This window comes from Lissotriton vulgaris, chromosome 2_1, assembly GCF_964263255.1.
Source record: "Lissotriton vulgaris chromosome 2_1, aLisVul1.2, whole genome shotgun sequence".
NCBI classification, from domain to species: domain Eukaryota; kingdom Metazoa; phylum Chordata; class Amphibia; order Caudata; family Salamandridae; genus Lissotriton; species Lissotriton vulgaris.
The window spans coordinates 546,573,664-546,597,847 of record NC_141687.1 but is presented as its reverse complement, the minus strand read 5'-3'; the positions used below and the strand labels follow the sequence as shown (position 1 = coordinate 546,597,847).

General features: G+C 44.9%; 1 protein-coding gene across 8 annotated transcripts in view; it reads right to left on the bottom strand.

Annotated features, from left to right (window-relative positions):
• Nucleotides 1–6,183: 6,183 nt before the first annotated feature.
• Nucleotides 6,184–24,184, bottom strand: part of ADARB1 (adenosine deaminase RNA specific B1) — a 947,690-nt gene continuing 929,689 nt past the window's right edge. For all 8 annotated transcript variants that reach the window (XM_086955520.1, XM_086955521.1, XM_086955524.1 and 5 more), the window contains one exon: nt 6,184–10,074. In XM_086955520.1, the coding sequence (XP_086811646.1) occupies nt 9,898–10,074 (177 nt within the window). In that variant the 3' untranslated portion in view covers nt 6,184–9,897. The remainder of the gene's footprint in view (nt 10,075–24,184) is intronic.

Genomic DNA, 24,184 nt, shown 5'->3' with positions numbered 1-24,184 from the left:
CAGACAGTGGGCCCCCTCTAGGCCCCTCACCCACCCACACGATCATGCGTGCAACATAAGAATCATCCTGGACAACCAATTGACCATCAAACAGCAGATCAGCACCGTCTCCTCTGCCTGCTTACACACCCTCTGCCTGCTCCACAAGATCTTCCGATGGATCCAATAGTGGCTCCGCGCTAGCGTAGAGGTGCATTGCCCCTCTGCTTTTAAGAAGTGTAAATAACGGAAACATAAAATGATAATTACAAAGTTATAATTTTAGGTTTCCGTGTTGCATTACAGGCAGGTCTGCTCTGCTCTCAGAGCAGGGCAACGAAGGAGTGGTTTGCCCACTCCAAATATGCAATGACTGTTTGGCCGGCCCCCCCCGAGGCCGGCCAAACAGTCATATGCACTTCACATGCCCAGCCCCCAATCCCCGTCTGAGCGCCGAACCACAGCACTCAGACTAATTACAACGTTGTGTTGCAGCGTTGTAATTGGACAGGGGTGCCTGGGTGTTTCCTGGTTCCTGTTCGGTGGAGTCCTACACAGAGGAGTGATGCAGGGAGGTAAGTTATTCAATTATTTATGTTTTTACTTTTCCCCTCGCCCCTGCCCGCCACCCCGATCAGAGCCGGCCGCCACTGGATGGATCTCTGTCTCAACTAGGAACAGTCCCTCATCTCCAGCAGACTTGACTACGGCAACGTACTCTACGCAGGAACCACCATACAGCTCCTAAACCGCCTCCAGATAATCCAGAGCACAGAAGCAAGACTCATCCTTAACCTCTCCAGAAGAACTAGCATCTCTCCTCACCTCAGGGCTCTCAACTAGTTTCCCGTCCAGGAAAGATGCCTCTTCAAGCTCCTCAGATGCAAGCAAACTGGGAACATGGAAAAGGAGGAATAGATGTCTGAATAATTAACTAACAGGGGACTGCTAATTCTCCTATACTGGTGGCACTTATCCACTAACCTGCTATTTTATAGATGAACATACCTTGAAGACTAATGAAAAACGTGATTACACATTTTAATTATCGTAATCACACAAAATCATTATTCAGTAGTTTCAGTGAATTTCAAATTTACATTATGCACAAAGATACATACATATGTACACTACTATATACAACAACAAAGGACAAAATATACGAAATTAATACAGGCAGTACATAATCACAAACAAGTCCTTCACCCAGAAAAAATTATTAAAGCAAAAGCTAGGTATCCTCCTATTAATTCTAGGAAGTACACTCCGAGGTAGTCAGACACAATCGGTTCAAAACGGAAGATATAGAACCTAAATATAAGGAATATGTCAAAAGGTATAATTCCACTTTGATTTCAAGGTTAACTCAGACTCCTCTTTATGGAAAGTGTCGACGCGGTCGCGTTGCGGCCTTACAACAGCTCAGGCCTCCTCAGGACAGGGTGATAAGAAAACCGAGGTAAATCCAATCTGGCGGCACCCTTCAAAAGATCTCACAAAAAGGAGAAATTCTTATAAATGGCGAGGTACGTCTGTGTGGAACACTCTCACACGTCGCTTTAGTAAAGGTAACCAATCCCAGGATCAACAACGGTCGCAAAGTATGCTTCGGTCGCCCAGTCACTCCGTGGATTCTACGCTCTACACGGCAGATCGCTAGCTCCTCAGACACGCCTCCAAAGCTGGACCACCTACATCAACAACTGCCTGATGTTCCACCAACCGGCCTCACACCCGCTGCATTCATCAAAGCTGCAGCGGAGGTCATTCCTTCTCCTGCATCGCCACCAAGTCCTGGAGTGACCTCCACCTATGCACCTTCCCATCACTGGAAGACTTCGGACCCCCCTGGGTGACCAGTTGCGTGATAAGACATATTGAATAATTGAGACCTGTGAAACATGTAAACTATTTAGATGTAGACAGCTTAAACAATCATAATGATGGCCTCCAGTCTTGTAATGAAATGACGGTTCTCTAATTAGCATGCAAAGCCAATCTCGATTTCATTAAAGACAACTTTGTACTTAAGAATAGTTAAGTGTTGTGCACTTTCTATTCTTGGGAATAGTTTATTATTCAATCTTTTTATCTTAGGAAATAATTCTTAATTGGATCAGACCCCTGGGGAATATTAGAATCCTTGTCGGAGATGACCGGTTTATTAATGCTCCATGTTACTTTGAGTTCAAGTTCCTTCTTCGCGTTGCAGTCTAAAAGAGGAAGATGGTTGTTGTTATGGCCATATGTTATACCATAATTCCAGAAGTCTGTCTCAGAGAGAAAGCACTCATCTTGTGGAGTTTATTTGTAAAAGGCTCTCTCAGAGGGCTGCTTTCCCCACAAGATTCTTGCCACACGTCTCCTATGCTGGCTATTGCACCAGAGAGGGCACCCTACAGCTCTGGACCACTTGTCACTGCTCCCTGGTACAGCCCTCTGTGGACCCAACCCCACAATGACTGAGCGATCAATAAGGCACTGCTCAAAGTTTACTATTTGGGGGCTGAGGGGAGTGTTTGAGGGACTCAACCAACTCACTGGTCCAGTAGCATCAGGGAGGGGCCCAGCAACTGGGATACTTGTTTTCACAGCCCCCACGAGGCTCACTCTATCATTGTGTAGCTGGGGACTTCACACTGGGTCACGTCAGCAGTGTCTGCCCCATATAAGCTACTGGGTCTCTGATCTCAACAGGAGGTAAGGGACTCATGTTCACCGCCTGCCTATCGTTATTTCTTCCTCTAGAAGTTGCTAAATTGGATAGACATGGAAGAGCCCTGCCATCTCACACCTCCAAATTTTGCTTATAAAAATATTATAGCTGTCAAGAATTTTACTTTCACACCTTAACTAACAGTCTGAATCAATCAACCGGGGGAGGTCAATCGCCACAGAGCTCCTGGCAAACTCCCCTTCTGTGGTGTTCAGAAGACATGCAGAACCAATGATTACAAGTGGTAAACAAATGAGAAACGAGGTCTGACAAATAAATAGTTGAAGGGTTTTATAGGACATGCAAAGTTTGGAAGTAAGGGTGGATCCGAGTTAGTTTCTTGCTTTCACATCTGCTCCCTGCCACCTGGTCCATGACCTTGGGGCATTTAAAAGCGTATGGGGAGGGATTACATAGTTTCACTAAACGTTGTAATGGAAATACATGTGAACTGATACTTTATTATGAGTAGAGCCCTTCACATTATTTGCACAATATTGAATCACTGAACTGCATGATTTTCTTTTGGGAAAACACTTTGTTATAAAATATCCAATACACTGTTTTGAACTAGGAATGTTAGGAATCTTCGAAAGGGTTATGCTCTTACAATCTTAGATTTAGTGAGGGATGGACCTATGAATGGAGAGATGGATGAACTGACCTTAGTATTCAAATTAATCTCAGAAAGTGCTCATTAGGCAGGTAATCCTAGAATAGTATAGCCTTCATTTTGATTTAAGCAACCCACATATCCAGCATAGTCTAGCTTTCACTTTACCATCAACTGCTGGCTGGTAAAAAGTCTCTCTAAACCTTTTAAAATCTCGTCAGACAACGAGTAATAGAAATATTGAGTAGTTTTATGGCAGCTCTTTAACTATTACCATTTCTAGGTGGAAAATGAACATCATCCTAATCCATTTTCATGGTGAACTCAAACACCTTAGATTTCTGTGAATTTTTGTAAGAACACTGTGCGAAAACACCCTGAGAGCTTTGGAACCAGAACCTAGCGTGATCACACGTGGAGTCTGGTAGCGCCATGTAGGAGAAAATGAGAGGAGGTTCATGAAAATTTTACAGAAGCTGTTAAAGAAGACTTTTGTGGAGGAAATTTGGCAATACTGCAGACTTGTAGCACTCTGAGAAAAGAAAGGCAAATAATATTAGTGTTAGACCTGGCCTCCTTGACGTGTTTTTCCCTGTCTTTTTGCTTCTACTTCTGTTTTTTGATGCTGTGCTAGATTTCGTTTTTGCTGGCTTAGAAGCTTTGGGCAGTTTGCCACTGCTGATCAGTGTCAAAGTGCAAGTGCTCCCTGTGTAAATTGTGAATGTAATTAGTTCTCCCTGATTGGCATATTTGATTTACCAGTAGGTCCCTAGTAAAGTGCATTAAGTGTGCCAGGGCTGGTAAAATAAATGCTACTTGTGCACTTGCAGCACTGGTTGTACCACCCACATGAGTAGCCCTGACAAGATGTCTCAGGCCTCTCACCGTGGTGCCTGTGCGCAGTTTGTTAACTGCCATGTCGACTTGACAAGTGCACCCACTTGCCAGGCCCTAACCTACCCTTTTCTTACATATCAGACACCCCTATGGAAGGCCAAAGGTACCCCCCCTGGGCAGGGTGCAGTGTATGTGAAAGGTAGGAAATGTGCTGATGTACGTAACATGTCCTGATAGTGAATTACTGCCAATTTCATTTTTCACTGTTGCAAGGCTACCTGTTCCCCTAGGACAGAATGGCAAGTTTGTTTTTAACATCTTATAAACATAACTTCTCCTGGGAACAAAGTAGGAAAATAAAGTTTATTATGCCTGAGCTCAGAATGTTAAGATGTATCTTTAAGTAAGGGTGATTTTAACATTCTGTGTTTGAAAATACCACTTTTAGAAAGTAGGCCTTTTCTTGTTCAACCTTCCAATGTGCCTCTGCTGAGATGTGGATTGCCTGTCTGGGTTAATGAGCGTCAAGGGCTCCAGAGAGCCTGATGAGTCAGGGCCGGGCTGAATAGACCAGGGCTGCATTTATAGTAGGGGGAGGAGATTCTCTTTCACCTGAATGGGCCAGGTCTGCCTACCACAATGCTGTCTCTACCTCCTGCCAGGAAGATGCACCAGAGAGGACAGAACTGGTTTTGACTGGGTACAGGGCTTCTCTGTCACCAGAGAACAAAGGATTTTGTAGTATAAATATTGGGGCCAAAACCCCAGAACTTTAGATCATTCCTGGAATTCAAGAGGACCCTTTGCCAAGGAGAATAGCTGTTGAAATTGAGGAGAAGTACTGCCTTTGCTGTGTGTCTGGGGTTGGCCTGCAGTTGCTGTTCCTGACAATGAAACAAGAAGGACTTTGCTGTGTCTCCTGCTTGAAGAAGATCTCCAAGGGCTTGTGTGTGCTGCCCTCTAGTTCTGAAGTCTCCGGGACACAAAGACTTCACCCCCAGCTCCCCAGAACTTTGCTGTTGTGCGTTCTGACCTGCCTAGAGGTGCCTGTGCCAGTTTTGGGCCTCTGGAGGTTGTTGCTGTTGTTTGGGAGCTGGAAGAAAGAAGAAACGTGAAGAACTGCTCAAATTGACACATTGCTCTTCGTGCTGCTGTTTTCTCGACGCATCTCAATGGCGCAAGAAGAATCTCCACGCATCGCCGGACAGCTGTGAAAATTGTTGCAGCGCCTGTTGCCGCTGCAAGAATCCGCATCGATCACCGCATCCAGGAGATCCACAAATCGTACCTGTGCTGCACGCTTTCCCGACGCATCACCTGCGAACCAGAACCGGCTAGAAGAATCGACGCATCACCCCACATACAGACCGGAACCTACGCAACTCGTCCTCTGTGGACCGCAGAGCTGTTGCATCGCTTTCCTCAGGTCTCAGAAATGTTGCATCTCTTTGTTTTCCGATTTTGCAGCTGTTTGGCGTGGGAACTTTTGACACATCTACAGGTATTTTACTGAAACATCATGTATCCATAGAGTTCTATGGTACAAGTTCTTGAAACCTTGTGAAAGTCATATTTTTAACTGTGTATGTTGGATTTTTGTCGTTTTGGTCTTGTTAAGTTTAGATAAAGATACTTTATTTCTCTAAACTTGTGTGGTGTCCTTTTATGGTGTTTTCACTGTGTTACTGAAAGTGTTGGTACAAATACTTTACACATTGCCTTTGGGATATGCCTGTCTGCTCGTGCAAGCTACCAAGTGGTGAGCAGGGGTTATCTAAAGTGTGTATCCCCCTTATCCGGAATAAACACAAGGGTCCCTATTTGGAGAAAGGTACCTACCTCTGCCAACTAGAGACCCCCATTCTGACAATTAACCATTGAACCTTTAAATTCCACAGATCCGTCTACATCTCTTCAAGAAGGTTCCAGAGGTTGACTATTTGTAGGAAACCAGCTTGTTACAGGGGGAAAAAAATCACAGAGCAGAAATAGGAACATGAAACTATGCAAGATAAACGAATCAGGACAACAGAGAAAATGAACATAGTCTTAATTTATTTCAATTTACAACATCCCCCTTATTTTTTCTACAGATGAGAACATCTCATGCTTAAGTTCCAAGGTGGGAATCAATGAGAGGGCTAGTGCACATGCAGGTCTTTCACAATGATTTATCTATACAGAGAACACTGGAGAACTGCGAATTGTTGGCAGCCTTAGCTCTCATCTCGGGTGCAGTTAATTCCACAGAAGTGACTCGAAAGTATACCCACAGTCATAGGCAAAGAAAGGATTGGAGGGCTGTGGGATTTTAGAAGGAGTTGTTATGGAAGTCATTGTCATTGGTGGTGTGTAAACGTCACATTGCAGCAATGACACAGAATTAAAGTTGGCATCTTGCCTGCCTCTACCAGTGAGGAATCCAGATGCATATTTCAAGAGTTCTAGCTCACTACCTGCCCAACAAACAACACTTTTTTAAAGCTGAAGGGAAACAGGACTCACGAGGCACAAGCTAGAATGTTGGCTCACCTGCCTAGATTTTACTTGAATGGTCAAAAGCGAGAGAAAGAGAGTGTGTGTGTGTGTGTGTGTGTAGCTGTGTGTTGGGCGATGTACAAAAGCGGCCTAGGGGGCCTTTGTTTTTCAGTACCTTGAAATGTAACTTACACATTCAGCTAAGTAGGAATTAGGTTTTATAGGGAAGCAAAACAATCTGTTTTTTCGCTACAGCTGCCCTGGTGAGAAATGCAGACGACTGCATGCATGCAAGGCATAGTCTACTCAGCCTTTGTGGGTAGCATATGCAGGCCCAGTTTAATTATATCAGCAACTGTATTTGTACTTAAGGTTTTGTTTCCAATACATAACTCTTGGGGTTTTTGAAACTAGTATAAGAGGGAGAACATGACAAAAAGGTAGGCTATTTTTTCATACGCTCTAAACTAGATTCTATTTCCATCTCATGCATAATAATCGTAATCCTATTGATGTCACTTTTGCATCCTGCTTAAGAGTTTTCCATTTTCCAGGAAACAGATGTGATGGGCGGTCACATGACAAATCCCCCACACCAGGAAGTGATTTATGATGTTGCAAGTGACAGTGACCAGTGAATTTGCTGCACTGCTCTATCATGTGACTGTAGGAGAGACAATATCAATGAAATAAAGCAGCTGGAATAAAAGTGAACGGCTGAAGGTCATCTGCTTGCACTTTCATTTCAGGTCTACAGAGTGTCAGTCACATTTCAGAGTTATCACTTAGATACATTTAAGTGGGGTGGGGGGGGTCTCAGAACACTAAGCAACTGCCAACATCTGCCCTGGTGCAGATTTCTGACAATAGTTTAGGCAGTGAAGATGGAATCCCTCAGCACTGACGTTTGACCATACTGCACCATAACAGAAGGCAAGCTCACTGTGAAATGGTTACGATCACAAACATAATTTTGCTGGTGTGACCCGTTAAGTGCCAAAATAAAAAAGCTCCAAAAATATTAAGATTCTGAAAAGTGATTCAACAAGTAAAAATGTGGTATTTGCACTTTAGGTCTTTACACATATGTAGGTTTAAGATTACTCTCGGCAAACTGCTTAGCTGAATGAACGACATTTAAGAGTAAGGTTCTTCTCAATTATGGGCTACCACATGTTACAAGAGAGGCATGGTTCATGTAGTCCCAAAAGATCTTCTGAGAATTAAACTTGATCCTGTACATGGTCCCTGCTCACTCGTAGAGATGCACCCTTGCTGCTTTCTGTGAAGCACATTGACATATTGACAAGAATTGTGCGTACAAAAGTACTTCTTTCATGTTTTTATATATTTACAAATGCAAATACTGAAATAAACTAAAGGCCAACCCATGCAGTATGTACTAATGTTCATGGCAATCTAATCCCTCAAAACATATCCATACACAATACTAAAAGCAGATCTATACCCGTTTATCAATCTAGAGTCGGCATGCAAGTGCAAATATTGTAGGGTGTTGTGGAGTTCACCCATCTTATTGCGTAGGTGCAGTAAAGTTTCCCTATTTCAATACTGCAACGGCAGACACATTTCTAAACATTGTAGGACCCTCTAGCTTGATGGTGACCATTTTCTTTAGAGGGTCGCTCAGTCTCTTTGAAAAGTATTGCCAGCCAGTTGAACATGGGATTGGGGCAACCATGAAGCAAAAGCTTTGAGATGGCTGGAATGGAGCACGGCTATGGGTGGTTTCTTGTTTCTGAAAATTTCAGGGTATCGCTGCTGAGCCATCCTCTTATGCAAGCTGTCTTCCATGGAAGTAGTGTGCGCACAGAACTAGATGGCTGGACATTTCTGATAACACGTAAAAACCCTAGAATGTTGCAACTCTCAAGTAACAAAGAGAACACTTTCATGGACACCCATTTCTCAGTAACCTTGTTTGACAGTCACCTGTTCTCAAAAAAAGCTTTGGCTAAGTTATAAAATGGTTTTCTTTTAATGTTGCCCCCCACCTTTTTTTAAATAGTAACCATAAAGCTGTTTTTTGCATAAGTACCCAAACCAACACTGTTGTCTTTATGGTCGTCAGATGTGTCACTAATACACAAAATTCAACTACAGTACAGCTAAACTTATTTTTTTTACTGCACAGTTCAGTCTAAAATTCTGCAACTAACAAATACATTTCCAGTTCTTTTTTTTTAAAAAAAACAACAATTTCAGACTTCACAATGTGTGCGCTACAGAATGGTTAAAAACGGTCACTAAAAACAGAATAGAAAAGCATAATGATAAAAAAACCTATTCATAGACTTAAAACACAGATTAGACTTGAGGAAAGGGGGTGACGGAGGCTGGTTTAGAGAGGGGAGCTTCGAGAAGTAGAGAGGTCACAATCATACATTTGATAACAGACACGATTTCAGATCCTTTCTGGCTCTGCAGTCTACTCAAGACAAAAATGCGGCAAAAGCTGCTATTAACAAGCCAACCACAGATCAAAACATGATTTTTTAAAGAAATGACAATTGCGAAAGCTTATGCTAATAAAAATATATCGTAAAACTCGAATGACTTAAATCATCAAACTTAGGGATTTAGAAAACAAGATAAAAGGGTACATACAAGAAATCATTTGTAAACAGTCATATTGTCTATCCCTTTGAAAGGACCATCTCCTAGGGTCAGCCACCTCTGTTTTACCTGCATTAGAAGGTGCTGCAGAGAAAGTCACACACTAGAAACTGGAGTTTCTAATTTCCCACTAGAGGCTTACTGGTGAAGTGGTTCAATCATAATGCTGCATGACGTTTAAATAGCTAGCATAATACATTTTCAAAGTAGAAAATACATCAGAAAAAAGACAACTGCAGTTTGGTCTCAAAATAACAAAAACTAAAACAAAACAATAAAATCACTAGCACACTAACATCACCAATAATAATCCAAGAAGTGGATATCATCTTCAATTTCTTGCTGCAGACTTCTTGGCAATTTCCAATTGACAGGTGTATGGTGGGCAGGTGGAGTCGATGGCATCCATTTGGCTACGGTAAAAGCAGATGCTGGGGCACAAAGAGGAAAAATTTGCACACAGCTACATTTGAGTATGCTGGAGCCTCCCATTAATGGAACTAACTGTTTAGTCAATTTAAAATTCCATGTATGTGGGAATGAAGTAGTCCGGCTGCTCCCTTGAGTTTGAATTCTCATAAGCCAAGCTCATACACGCGTACAAACTTTCCAAAGTTACTGGTAGCAATACAATATGCTAGACTGAGAAGGAGAACTGGTCTTGCTCGCTCGGTTTCTTCACCCAGGCACCAAGGCCGGCTTTCTGGAATGCTTTGAACACACACTCTTTGGCTGTCTGATATTCTTTCGCTGACTGCTTAGAATCATAGTACAGATTGGGTTTGCTGAGCCGTGATCTAAGGTTTGCAGGAAGCTGCGCAAAGTAGAAAAAGAACAAGTCAATTATAATCAGATACATTTCAAAATAAAAAACATTTTTCAACATGAAAACGAACACCAATAGCTCCCTAACAAACTAATGTTCCATCTTTAAATCATGTTTTGCAGCTAGGTAAAGCAAGCACTGGCAAAGCCAATGGGCCTGGTGGTGGCTGCAGCACTATTGGCTTTGTCATTGTTCGTTTCTTTTGCTGTAATTTATTACACCTTTACTGCTTCAAGATAGTCATCAAATTTGGAAGGAATGCGTTGACTATCTTGGTTTGACTGATAAAGTGCAACAAAAGCATTCCAAGATAGCCGTCCACGTGTGCCTGCATATGCGCCCACCTTAAAATGTTTTTTTTGTAATAATTAGGGCAAAAACAGTGAAAAATGATCACAGGTGCATGCTTGAAATCTTGGAATGCATTCGGTCAGTCAATCCTCTCATCCTTCTGAAGTTGATAAAAATTATTACTAATAAGTTGGATAAGAAAAATCTGGCTATTCACGACCGATATTCACCAAGTGATACATATATTTTACAAACATGTTACATTAAAACACTGACACAATGTGTAGTGTGTTTAGCCACTGTTTTTATATAGTTTTTGAAATACCACAAGCAAACCCAGTAGGTCTACCTTTAATGTGTTAACACATGTAAATAGATTTGTGCATGTCTAGGTTTGCATGCTCAATCACACTAAAGTCATACTTACTGGCATTGCTAGTGGTATTTTGCAAACCAGAAAAAGACAATGACAAAGGTATAATATTTATAAACCAAAAAAAAGACAATGACAAAGCTACGCTATGTCAGCGTTTTAACATGGTTTTATAAAGCATAGGTTCACAGTTCTGAATAACATTCTATGTTATCCAACCCAATAGCACTTATTTTATCAGTATCGGAAGGATGAAAGGCTAAGGAGGACCTCCTGGAATCGATACATTAGTCTCGTGAGCCACCAGACCCTGCTTCAGTTTCACTGTGGCACCTTGCATCGAGTGGTGGAAAGAAATAGCAGAAGTAACTTGATAAATCCAAGCAAACATAAAAAGAGAAAACAAAAGCCATATTGAAGTTTACTAAAAATGCTTCACATTGTGATCCCATTTAATGCATAACTATGAAAAGCAGTGGTTAAAGAAAACAAACAGGCACAAATATTTTACAGTACTCAGCCGCAAATTCAAAAATTGGCAGGAGGGCATCCAGGCAAAGAGCAACTTAATGAAATGTTATTGTGATATAACAGTGATTTACATTCTAAAGAAGTGTGAAGCCTTTGAGCACTTCCAGGGGGACTTTTGAAACCACACATTATTTCTGTAGTCTTCCCCTTTTAATACCAACATGTTACTTTTAAAAGTAAACAAGCATTTACAATGCAATGGTCTCAGCATTAATAAAGGTAGAGCTATTGGCATTGCTCATGACATTTTTTTCCATTTTAAAAAAAAAACATAAATAAATGGTATTGTCACAATGGCAATAGGTGAGCATTAGAGAGTAGTAGAGAGTATTCGCGGACACAGAGCCACACACAGACAGAGCTACGCACACAAACAGACAGAGCCACGCACACACACACACACAGACAGAGCCACGCACACACACACACAGACAGAGCCACGCACACACACAGACAGAGCCACGCACACACACTAAAGTTGAGGTGGTGCTTAGTGATGTTGAGGTGGTGTTGAGTGATGCTATTGTAGTGCCTAGTGAGGCTGTGGTGGTAGTGAGGCATGGTGAGGTGGTGGTGTTGTGGTTGGCGCTGAGTTCTGTTTAACTGGTGTTTTGAGGAAATGCTTGCTTGATTCTGGAGGTGATGTTGCGCTGAGCTTCACTGTTTTTCAGACAGGGGATGACATCCGTCATAATTCAGATGACATGAGTTTATGATTCATTTGTACTTATAATTATACGCTAAACAATATGTACTCCAACAACTAGCATGACCTGTTGGGGCGTACCCTTTGCCTAATACAGTTAATTTGACTTTCCCTCTTACAAGATATTTACATATATAAATGTCATGAGCCACGAGTACATGGCACGGATTGCTTTCAGTGGACGTGCACCTCTCAACTCACTGGAGGGTGCTACATGGGCAGAAATATTTTGATTTACACATATCATACAGGCCAGTGCTGGGAGGGGCCCAGTGATGAAGCATGCCACCTGACAAATGGGTGAGGGACTTCCATCCACAGTATAGGAGTACCTATGGCTCCTAACTCATACAAAATATTACTCTTGACAAAAAGCAATTTTCAGTGCATATTATATGCGTTGGGAGGACGTATACCCATTGCCTTTCCCTCCCCACTCTCTTTTGTGATCATACTGTCAATATTACCATCAACTACTTTTTAGGTTTGACTTATAACGGTGCTTACGCCATTTATGGCAAAACTACTGAGATATATATATATACACACACACACACACACACACACATCTAAACAGAATGGGAGAAAAAGGCGAACCCCCTTTCTGTCAGTGGTTACTCATTCTAGAATATCGAACAACATATAAAAGAGCAGACAGATGGATCAGCTCCCTCGTCCGTCACGGTCTATTGCAAAACGTTCAGGGCCAGCCAGCAGGATTTGATATCGGACTTGTGAACCACAGTCAGTGACTCCATTGTGCCTGTTAACTTGGGACTCCAAGAGGCACAGCCATCACTGTACATGTTTCTGTGCTGCTCGCACTTTGTTTTAAATACCTTAACTGTGCTGCAACCTAAGTTTGCTGCAGTTGAAATCCAGTCAAGTAAGAAGGAGCACTAGAAGGATCACTAGATATTTTATTATTTCTCCCATTGGAGCTCTCCAGTCATCGTTATACTATCTGTGCATGCTCTATAGCGCGGTGTCTCCTGGTGCAGGCTCCTTCAACTATCTCCTAAAGGATACTCTATTGAGCAACCATTCCTATCCAAATAACCTCTTGGGCTGGAAAAAGCGAGTAGTTATTAGGCCAGAAGGTGTCGCACAAGCACAAAAACCTTCAAAATGTTAGAGAATTTTAGCAGGGTGTAATACTTACGGAGGCATTACTAGTTATTCAAATCATCAAACAAGAACCCGAAACGTGATTTAATAAACATATTTAGCTCTGGTTGATAGTGCAGGTTCATTTGGTCTAAGGAATATGATCACTACACTTGTACAATCACAACAGCACTAACCAGCATACAAACATTGTATTGCTTTCCCAAAAATCTTACTATGATACATTTAAAAAAAAAAAAATAAAAAAAAATTAAAACCGTTTTTATTAAAGTTATTACAGCGGTATCAAACAAGGCTATACAGACAATAGACAATTTACCTTCCGTTAACGACTTAACATGCATTTCATACATCAGTATTTCTCTTGTTCTTGTCCTCCCCTGTCTTATGTCAGTGCTCAACCCTAGATACCCCCTCCCTATAGACATAGTCAGTCTCTTCATCGGAGTCCTCATCATCTGATTCCGGCAGCGGATCACATATTTCCCCTCTAAAAGTGTTCCATGCTGCCCAGATCCTATTCCATTTTCGCGGACATTTCCTTGTTGCATATACTGTGCGTTCGATTACCATCGCTAGGTCCATGTTTCTGCACCAAGTAGAAATGGTCGGCACCTCCGCAGCCCCCCATTTCTGTGCAATGTCTCTCTTAGCAATCATTAGACCCAAGGTGGACCATCGGTCAATAGCGTGTATGGTCGTTGGGTCCCCATATGTTTAGTGAACCTCGATTAGGGTCTGGTAGGAGGGATGTGTCTGTCGTTTGAGATATAGTGCGGTGTACCTGTTTCCAGTAGTTTGCTATCATGGGGCAGTCCCACAGCGTATGGAAGAATGTACCTTCAGTTCCACATCCACTCAAACAAAATGGGTGTGCTGCTCTCTGGATTTTATGTAGTGTGGTTCTAGTATAGTATATTCTATGGAGAATTTTAAGTTGCACTAATCTAAGTCTGGATGAAATGCCTACTTCATTAGGTGATGCTAGGGCCTCTCTCCACTCATGGTCGTCTATATCTCCTACCTCTGCAGTCCATCTCCCTTTGAGTGTGCCTATGAGATCCGGTAAATTATTGAGTATTTTCCGATATGTGAAGGAGGTGGCACTCTTCGGCATATGATCCGTCAGGAGACGGTCCTCTAGTGGGGAAGCTTCAGGAAGTTCTGTAGTGGTCGGGATTGTCTTCAGCGTTCCTTTCTCCCATAAGTCACCTACAGTAGATATACCTATGTTATCCCATTGTGTAAAGCCCTTACTCTGTCGCAGGTTTCCCAGCGCTTTGGTGTCCCATAGAGGGGTCAGTTTCGTGAGCACCCCTTTCCAACCCAACTTAGCCTGTGCCGCGTACCAAATCAGCGTTGTATGTTTTGTAGACCCTACCAGTTTCGTAAGCATACTTCTATTGTAGAGTGCTGCTAGCATGTTGTTTGTTCCTAGTTGCGCCCTATCTGCGCTATACGCCGGGTTGTCATGAGTTGCGTGTATCCAATGATTAATGACTTTAAGTTGCGCGGCCCAGTAGTAGATCTGGAGGTTTGGGAGTGCTACCCCTCCGTCCTACCAGCTACAGTGAAGTTTCACCTGTGCTATGCGCGCTGTGCGGCTGCCCCACAGAAGCGTTAAGACCTGCGCCGCAACTTGTCTGAAGTAGCGGGTGGGATTTTGTCGGGCGTGTTTTCAAGGGCGTATAGAAACCTAGGGAGGGCCTTCATCTTGTACAGTGCTGCCCTACCAGGGAGTGCAAGTGGTAGTGTTGCCCAGTGTGTCACGTCCCGTTTAAGTCGCTCCAGTGGGGGTGCTAGTTTCTTGGAGAAGAAGTCAGTTGCTTATTTGGTGACATGAATTCCCAAGTATTTGAAACGAGTCTTCCGTTACCATCATTGGACATGTTGGCGGGAGTAGGGGTGCAGGACCATTTAACACGTACATCACCGACTTAGACCAGTTTATTTTGTAGCCGGAGAGGCTCCCAAGGTCATTACATATATTCAGTAGTGCAGGTATTCCGTTCTCTGGTTCCTTAAGATAGATCAACATGTCATCCGCGTAAAGCGAAACTCGGTCTTCCCATCCCTCTTTCCATGTGATCCCTTTCACTAACGGGGTTTCTCTAAGTAGCGTCGCTAGAGGTTCTAGAGCGACTGCAAATAGCAGAGGCGACAGGGGGCAACCTTGACGTGTACCCCGTGCTAGGTCTATTTCATCAGATAAGTGTCCGTTAGCTGTCACTCTTGCCGTCGGATGTGTGTAAAGGAGTTTCACCCAAGCTCGGAATTTAGGGCCAAATCCCATTTGTGCCAATACTTCAAATAAGGATCTCCACTTCACCATGTCAAATGCCATTTTTGCGTCTAGAGATAATATCGCTGCCGGGCCTGTCAGTTCCGAGGCTCGTGCCATCACTCCATGTACTCGTCTGAGATTCAGAGCTGTATTTCTGTGAGGCATGAACCCGGATTGGTCTCGGTGTATCAATTGTGGTAGATGGTTTAGCATTCTATTTGCCAATAATTTCGCGAGGATTTTACCCTCTGCATTTAGTAACGAGATCGGGCGATACGATGTGGCCTCCGTTTGTGGTTTGTCAGGCTTCGGAATCGCCACTATTGTTGCGACCCGTTGGTCTGGTGGTAGCTCAGCTTTTTCTAGACATGCTTCGTACATTGCCAAGAGGTGCGGAGCTAGTGTTTCTGTCATTAGTTTGTACCATTCAATCGGTATCCCGTTTGGGCCAAGTGCCTTCCCGGATTTCACCGAATGTATTGCAGTTTGGATTTCTGCGAATGTCAAGTTTGCTTCCAATTCCGAGGTTGCTTCCGGGGGGAGCGAGATCAGTTCAATGTGGCTTAAGGCGTCCTTTATTGCATCCTCTGTGGGTTCCGTCGTTGGGGTGTATCCCCCCTAAAGTGTTCTGCTAAGATGTTGACTATGTCCCTGGGGCGTGATATCAGTGTGTCATCTCTTGCACATGGTTGTTGTATTCCCCTCACTCTGTCCCCTTCCTATCTAACCATGCCAACATTTTACAGGCCTTATCACCCAGGTCATACACCCTATCTCTTGTTGCTGTAATGTGTCCGACCGTTTGGGTTCGTAGTTGTTTTAGTTTTAGGGTGTGTGCCGTGTCTTGGGTCGGATCAGCCGAGTGAGCCGTTTCCGCTGCTATTAGCGCTATTTCTAGCTCTGTCAATTCTTTTTGTTGCTCTCGTTTGTAACCCGTGATTGATGCTATAGCTTGTCCTCTAAATACGGTTTTACATGCCTCCCATAAAGTTATCGCTGAGTCTTCTGACGCTGTGTTTTCCGCGAAGTAAATTTCGGTTACTTTGCAGAGTGGCTTTTTAATCTTTGGGATCGCCGGATACCCCGGGTGTATAGGATATATGCGTCTGCAAGATTTAATTTGGCATGCGAGTGTGAGTAGCACTGGGGAGTGGTCAGATATGCCTCTAGGTTTTATGTCAATCGCTTCGATATTTTGGAGGCCAGAGTCTAACATTAAAAAATAATCGATACGAGAGAGTCTCTTATGTACTGCAGATGATAAGTGTATTGACATGTGACGTGTGTCCGGGTGCGTGTGTCTCCAGACATCTATGAGGCCCAGTGCCTCAGTAAAACCACGGAATCTCGAGTGCCCAAGTGCACGTGTTCGGGTGGGGAACCTATCTATCGCTGCATCTATCGTGGCGTTGAAGTCTCCTCCTATAATAAGGTCTCCCTCCGGGAGTTCTAATAGGAATTCTCCGAGTGCCGGCATAGCCTCGGTGTGAAGTGCCGGTGGTATGTAAACCGAAACTATGTTCAGGAGCCTACCCGCCCACTGACCCTAAATCGCAGCAAACCTCCTCTGGTCTTCTGTTTTGGTCTGTATGATCATAAACGTGGAGGATTTCTTAACTAGTATACTTGTGCCTCTGGATCCCGTGGAGAATTGCGAGTGTGCTGCCATTTTATACCCCCATCTATCCATAGATTTACATGCAGACCCCGTGAGGTGAGTTTCCTGTAGGAGTACAATTGTCGGGCCAAGACGCTTAAGGGCCTGCAGTACCAGACCTCTTTTAATCCTGTCCCCCAGTCACCTCACATTCCAGGTTACAATTTTAAGAGGAGCGGGCAATGCCTCTTGTGTTGCTGTGGTTGGAGTAGTGTTCCGTCTGCTTTGTGCCATTTAGGTGATGTCGTCTTGGTGTAGTCATTTAGGGTCGCAGCGTAACGTACTTGAATGTCGTGCCTCCACTTCATACGTATGTAAATGTAGCGCATGTGTTCCTTAGTGTATGCTGTAGTTAGTGCCTTACCTACTGATTGTCGTGCGTTTGTGTCTTCGTCTCCTTGAACAGATATGAACAAAACACCAAACCAGTTAACTTTCCCAACCCATTGCAACTCCATCCTCCCTGCCTCCCTGCTATGCGGTTCAATAACTTCCCGCCACCCCAACTCAGCAGAGCGCTTTTTCCCTCCCTACATGTAAGTACTTGTATGATACATTTCTTAATACCTACAAACAGCAACCTATGCTTCAACATCCAAATCTGTAAATGGCTGCAAAACACGCCCTCACAAGGTAAGTGGCAAGTAAACCACGTCTTCCGTTTCACAAAACACACTGTACAATGACCTACACAGCCGCTCAACTAAGGGAGTTAAAATCATGCCGACGTGATGCCCACCAATAGCAACAACAACAAAGAAAACACCTCTTCAACAAAATCTACATAATGTGAGGGCGTTATCCCACTGAGCTATCCAGCTAGCTGTTCTTTCTGCATACGAGTGACGGGCTGGGCTACCAACAGAGCCCGCGCCCCCGTCTGACCCCCGATCATTGCATGTGCGGACCCGCAACATCTCTGCCTCCTGATAACACACGACCAGATGAGCCGGGGTCCTGCGCGAGCCACAGCCTCGGATTTACCTCGGGCAACGACACATCACGGGCAGTGTGTTTTTTTTTCTTTCTTTTTTTTACATTATACAGTTGATTCAGTGCCCGGCGCGCTGCAAATGTGTGGTCAGTAGTTTGCATACAGCTCTCTTTAAGGACCTTGTCAGTCTGGTGGGCGGCTCCTCCCTTTGTGAGGCAAATCAGTACAGTCAAAACAACAACTTCAAGGTGGCTGCCGCCGAGGAGCAGCGGGTGGGCGACAGCCCGGGCCCGAGACCAAAACGGTGCTCCTGCCGAGGGCCCACTGCACCTAGAGACCCCCACCCACGGCAGGAGTGGGAGCCTACCTCTTGAAAGCACAGTGAGCTATCACCTAACTATGGGAAACTCATGCACAGTTGACACCTGACTATTCGCAGCCCCCAACTGGACAATGCACAATACTTGCATCTAGTAAATGGGCCTGTGCGGCAGTCCAACTCGATTCCACCGTGCCGGGATGAAAACCAATGCCAGCGCTCAGACACCCCCTTTATGTCATCTGCCTCACCTTGCTACCCTGCTCCCACCGGTTCGTCGCCGGAGCCTAGAGCCTGTTCCACCGATACATAGGGGGCTGGGGGTCATACCTAGAGCCTCTGTTCCCATTTTGCCGTGGCCTTCCCCGTTCTGGTGGCGCCGTGCCACCTCATGAAAGCTGGGCGCCTGCTGTTCCGGGTCACTCTGCGCTTCGTTGTTGCCCCGGATGCCGCAATGCCAGATACATTCAGGCGAGTTGCCCACAATCACAGAACGTGGGACAGACGCAGAGACCCAGCTGGGAGAGGGCTGCTTGCCGTGCTTCGAGCCTGCTGAGCTTGCACTCTTTCGGGTGCTCCCTCTCCGGCAACGCTGCAATTGCCAAAGCGGGGCGCTGCCGCAAAATAATGCACCAAGTCAGGATGTATTTCAGCCTAAAGCGGGGTGCTATCGCTGATGTATGTACCAACTATCGAAGTGCCCCTTTCGGTAGGGTTCACCCCAACTGTGCCTGTTTCACGTGTCCTTGCCTGGGACACTATCCAATGTCATGTCCCTGGCATGTGGCTGCAATTAACGTCTTGGTTCCTATGCTCACAAGCCTTGCTCTGCGTGCGTGCACCTATAAGCTGCTACCTTTTGGCCGAACGCTTCAGTCGCAGAGTCCCTTCGACACGTGGCTAGCTCTCGCTGCCCGGTCCGCCTTTGATCCGCTTAGAGATCAGCCTGGACAGGTGTTGTGTGCGAGACAGGCTTGGGGGCCCCACCGTGCCGGGTAACATGGACCCGCCACACCTAAGCTCGCTGCCTCCGTGGGATGCCAGTTTGCCCCGGTATGGTGCTCGCTTGCCCCCAAACTCACCGGACAGTGTTTCAACGGCCTCCGATCATCTGCAGGGTGCTCAGTTGTCCATGGTGCTGTGGTGGCACCGGAGTGGGCTCCCGGTCGTCCTCGCCTCTCTGGGCTCCGTCTGGGTCATACTCCGCTACGACGCTATCGGCTTCAGTCGGGTTACCTCATGTCCTCGGTAGACGGAGCAGCAAAATGGCGGCCTCAAACATCCGAAAATTTCGGATTTGGGGGCGTGTTTTTGGCGTTTTGAGTGACGGATGACGTCACAGTCGAAAGAAGACAAAAAAACACGCCCCGAATCCAAAAGAGACGGGGCTTTAAAGGAGTGACGCCCCTCTCCTCCAATGGCTGGCCTCCGTTTAGGAAGCCGGCCAATGGAGGAGAGAGGCGGGTTCAAGTCCCCATACTCCAAAACATTAAATCTCCTCCTGGAGATTGGTCCTCGACCTAAAAACGAGTGGACACTGACCTGAAAAGAAAGAATGCAAACTACTTTGTGAGGCTACTGGGAAAAAACAGAAGCAGTATTTTTATTCGATTTTAAGAAGTTGTGCTTGTGGAAACAATAATTTTTTACTTCTTTTACGTGATTTTGCACTTTGCACATTGGGCCCCCCCCCCCCCTCCCCCCAAAGTCCTGATAGCTTTACCCTAACACCCAGGTGCATCACGGCAAGTGCCGATTGAACGGAGGGTGTAGATGGGTCAGAGCTGACTCACTTCCTGCCGTGGGCACTTCCTGCGCTGCAGGAGCAGAGCGGTCTAGTCGACTGATGCTCAATTCTTCATAAGGCAATGTTAAGTCGGACGCGCAGCGGGCGCACCGCTGGCGCGCCAAAGGCAGCCCGACCGGGCCCAGGGCCATAACCATTTCTCCTTTTTGCGACAGATCCAACAAGCATCCGCTTCTCCAGAAATGAGTTACTTGCTCTCAGACCCAAATTAACCTGCCCCAAATTACCAGGGCTGCTAGACAGCAAATCTTGCCCAATATGTCACCTATCCTTGAATCCCTCCCTGAGTGAGAGGCCGAACACCTGAGGTACCCAGATTAACAGATCGTTCACCAAGACCATTAGGGCGGGGCTAATTAACAAACAGTCACTAGTTAAGCATAATACCGAAACAGGAGAGCTCATAGAAGCCCAAAATCTCGATATTCTTCTCGTCACTGAGACAAGGGCAGACGAGGCCTCCGATATTGACCTAGCACTAGCAATTCCGGAAGGTTACTCAATAGTCAGGGCAGACAGGAAGGGGAAACATGGGGGGGGGGGCCTGGCTATCATCCATCGAAATGTCATAAGGGCCAAGGGCTCAAATGAGGGCGGTAATCCGGATTGTGAGGTGCTGCACTTTCAAATAAACATTACCAACAATGATATGTTTAAGGGCCTCCTGATTACAGACCGCCTAGGGCAAAAACACCTATAATACAACTGCTGAGCCCTTTTTTGGAGTCTAGTGTGAAGAACCGAGACTTTACTGTCCTGGGTGATTTCAACTTGCACCTGGAAAAGAGCTCTGACACCAGTTTATCAACATTGACAGGTGCACTATCTAATCTAGATATGGAGCAGATCAGAACGCAAAACACCCACAAAGCTGGTGACACGCTCAATGGGATTTTCACATCTAACAAGAATATTAGATTACTAGAAATAGTACCAGTCCCATGGTCAGAGCATAAGGTAATAATATTCGCTATCAAAGCAGGAAAATCATTAGCAGTAGCCGCACCACACCACAAGCATACCTTCTCTCCTAATTAGTCAAAAATTAACCCCCCCTATACATAAGAGGCACAAACTAATAAATTAGCCTCTTCCATCTGGTACATTCTGAAAATGATCAGGAAGCTTTTACCGTTCATTCCTCACGAGTCTTACAAAACAGTGGTAACTACACTGGCCCTGTCTAGGCTCGACTTCGAAAACGCGTTATATGCTGGGATCCAGGTCAAGCAGCTGGCAATACTACAACGTTTACAAAATGCAGCAGCTAGGCTGGTGTTGGACATTCCCAAGTATGAACCAATAGCATATAGACCGAGCTCTCCTCTGGCTCCCAATTGGAAAAAGAGTAAAACTCAAATCCTTGTGTCTGACATACAAAGCCCTCCATGGAATGGGTTGTCAGTTCCTGATAAATCGTCTGAAACGGTATGAGCCATCCAGGACCTTGAGAGCCAGTCATCAAAAATTGATTCAGGTGCCTAGATTTAAACCTGTCCGGTGGAGAGGGAGGAGTTTTCTGCTACACGCAGCTAGGACATGGAATATGCTCCCAACGACAATCAAAAACAGCCCTTCACTACTCTCAGTTAGAAAGGAGATAAAAACTTGGCTGTTCACTGCAGGCTTGTAAACATTTCTGAAGCTAGATGGTCTCCTATGTCTACTTAGGACCAAGACGCCCATGGGCAATCGCACGCTTTATAAATCATAAATCCAAATCAAATCAAATCTTCTTTCTTGATATAGGGAAAGATTTGATCCGTAAGCACGAAGGGTCCTGTTATGATGTTTTCATTATTTAAAGCATTTATTATCGTGAGGTACATATAGCCAACATGTGTCTCACCCTGTGTAGGCATGCAAACGTAGGGCTTTGATTTTTCAAGGCTGTGTTGTGAACACGACCGGACTGGGAACCAGCTCAGCCGACCCCCGGGGAGTGAGGGGGTGCTCGTTGGAAGCACCACTCCCGTCTTACTATTGCAGGGTTTGCTACAGTGGGCCGATATTGCTGCTATGCTGCAAAACCGGTCCCGGCAACAAAAATGGCCTCCCAAGGGTCCAAAACCGGCCCCCACACTGGCAGCCCACCAGGGAAATGCCCCGTGGGCGCTACAGCCAGTCTGGCCCTGGTTGTGATGTTAACAAGTCTACACATTACAAACAAGTTCCAGGCCTTACAGCAGTTACAATATCGTTTTGTAACGATGGCATGTGCTGTGTGATGGTGACACTGTCCTCAGTAAAGTAATTGTGCCTTGTTAATGTATAACAGGGATCTCCAAACTCCTCTGTCATAAGAGCTGCTTATGTTTAATGAAAATCATGCTGAGCTGATAATATTATTAGTGTTATGCTAGTGACCATATCAGTCTCGATTACATTAGGAGCTATCCATGCAAGATTAGCAGCAGTGATGGTTTCAGTGCATCGGACAGGGTTGCCAGCAGTAATGTAATAAAAACAAACTTTGGTAAATGCAATATGTTTCTCCTATGTGATTACTAATGAGCTGCTTTTTTGTTGTAAGTTGTAGCTAGATGAGCAGGTGTGCAATATACGTTACTGAAGCTCTGTGAAGGTGTTAGGACTTGTATATTCAGAAAAGCAATATATTGTACTGTTACTGGTGATACTATAAACCTGGGAGATAAGGTAAAGGGCGGAGAAAAAAACCAAACAAGCACACCGCAAGGGCTGTGCAGGCAAAACCTAAAAAATGAGTGCTGGCACAAGGACATTAAATAAAAGACATTGGACGAACCAAAAACATGCAGCCTGCAAAGTTAATCAGTTTTTAAAACACTAACCGATATAACAGCTGCTCATTGAAGCCTGAAACTAGCAACACATTTGAATCTGGCACATTCTGTTATATCTAGACAAGGTGAGGATGTTGGCATGCCAGAGACGAGGCTGAAAAGGACAGAGGAGGCAACGGGGAGAAAAGGTGGTGTTTTTCGGGACTCAAGTGCAAACAAGGGAAGCACCATGGACAATGCAACATAAAGGGGTGGCGGTTGTCGCAGAGAGGAGGGAAGTTAGCGCCTTGCCATCAGGTAACCGAAATTGGTGGCAGTGTATGAAGCAAGGAAAACAAGGATTGGGGGAAAAGACTTGCTAGTCAGTGGGTGTTGAGGATGGGGTTATCGATGACTCCCTTGCCGGAGTATCTGCTACAACGACTGCAGGTGGTCTAGGACTCGGCAGCACGGGCCATTTTTGGATTATCCGGCCGTGCTAGAACCTCGGGCCTCCTGCAGTCACTCCATGGGCTCCCTATCCGGAAGCGGATAGTTTTCAAGGCCCTGACCTTGGCTCATAAAGCTCTACATGCTTCAGGAGCAAAATATCTTCAAAAAAGGCTAGCCTTTTATCATCCCGCAAGGTCCCTGAGGTCGGGGTCTTTGTTTCTTGCCGTGGTCCCTCGCATAAAAAGGGCACGTATAGGAAGTCGTTCTTTCAGATTGCTGGCCCCGCAGCTGTGAAATACTCTGCCAGTGAACCTCCAATCTGCTGGCGTTCAGGAAGGGCCTTAAAACCTGGCTTTTTACTTTGTAGATATCTGCCATACTGTTAGTTAGGGATTTTTTCCACTTTTCTGTTTTTTCTGTCTGTTATGTTGTGATACAGGTTTACACTAAAGCGCCGGGACACTCTTCGAGTAGCCGTGCGCTATACAAGTCAAAAATAACATAACATAACATAACAGGGTACAGGCTAAGTACATCTTAAAGGTGAGAGTGACACCCAAGCAGGAGAACAGTGGCAAGGCCATGGATGGGAAAGGGTTCAGACTGAGGATACGGAGGTATCTGATGTTGCTGGTGGTGTGAAAGCTACCGAAGACGATAAACATAAGAAGCGTTTGCCATACATTGGTTCGGCGATAGCCCTGAAGTCCCACCTTTCTGACAAGACAAAAAGAAGGATTTGGAAACATGAATAAGTAGATGTATTCAAACTCTTGCACATGGGCAGGCAGGCAAAGGAGGGGTCTAAGGAGGAGGATTGGAAATTGACGAAGAGGACCAAGGTGCCAATAAACATGAAAACTGACCTTCA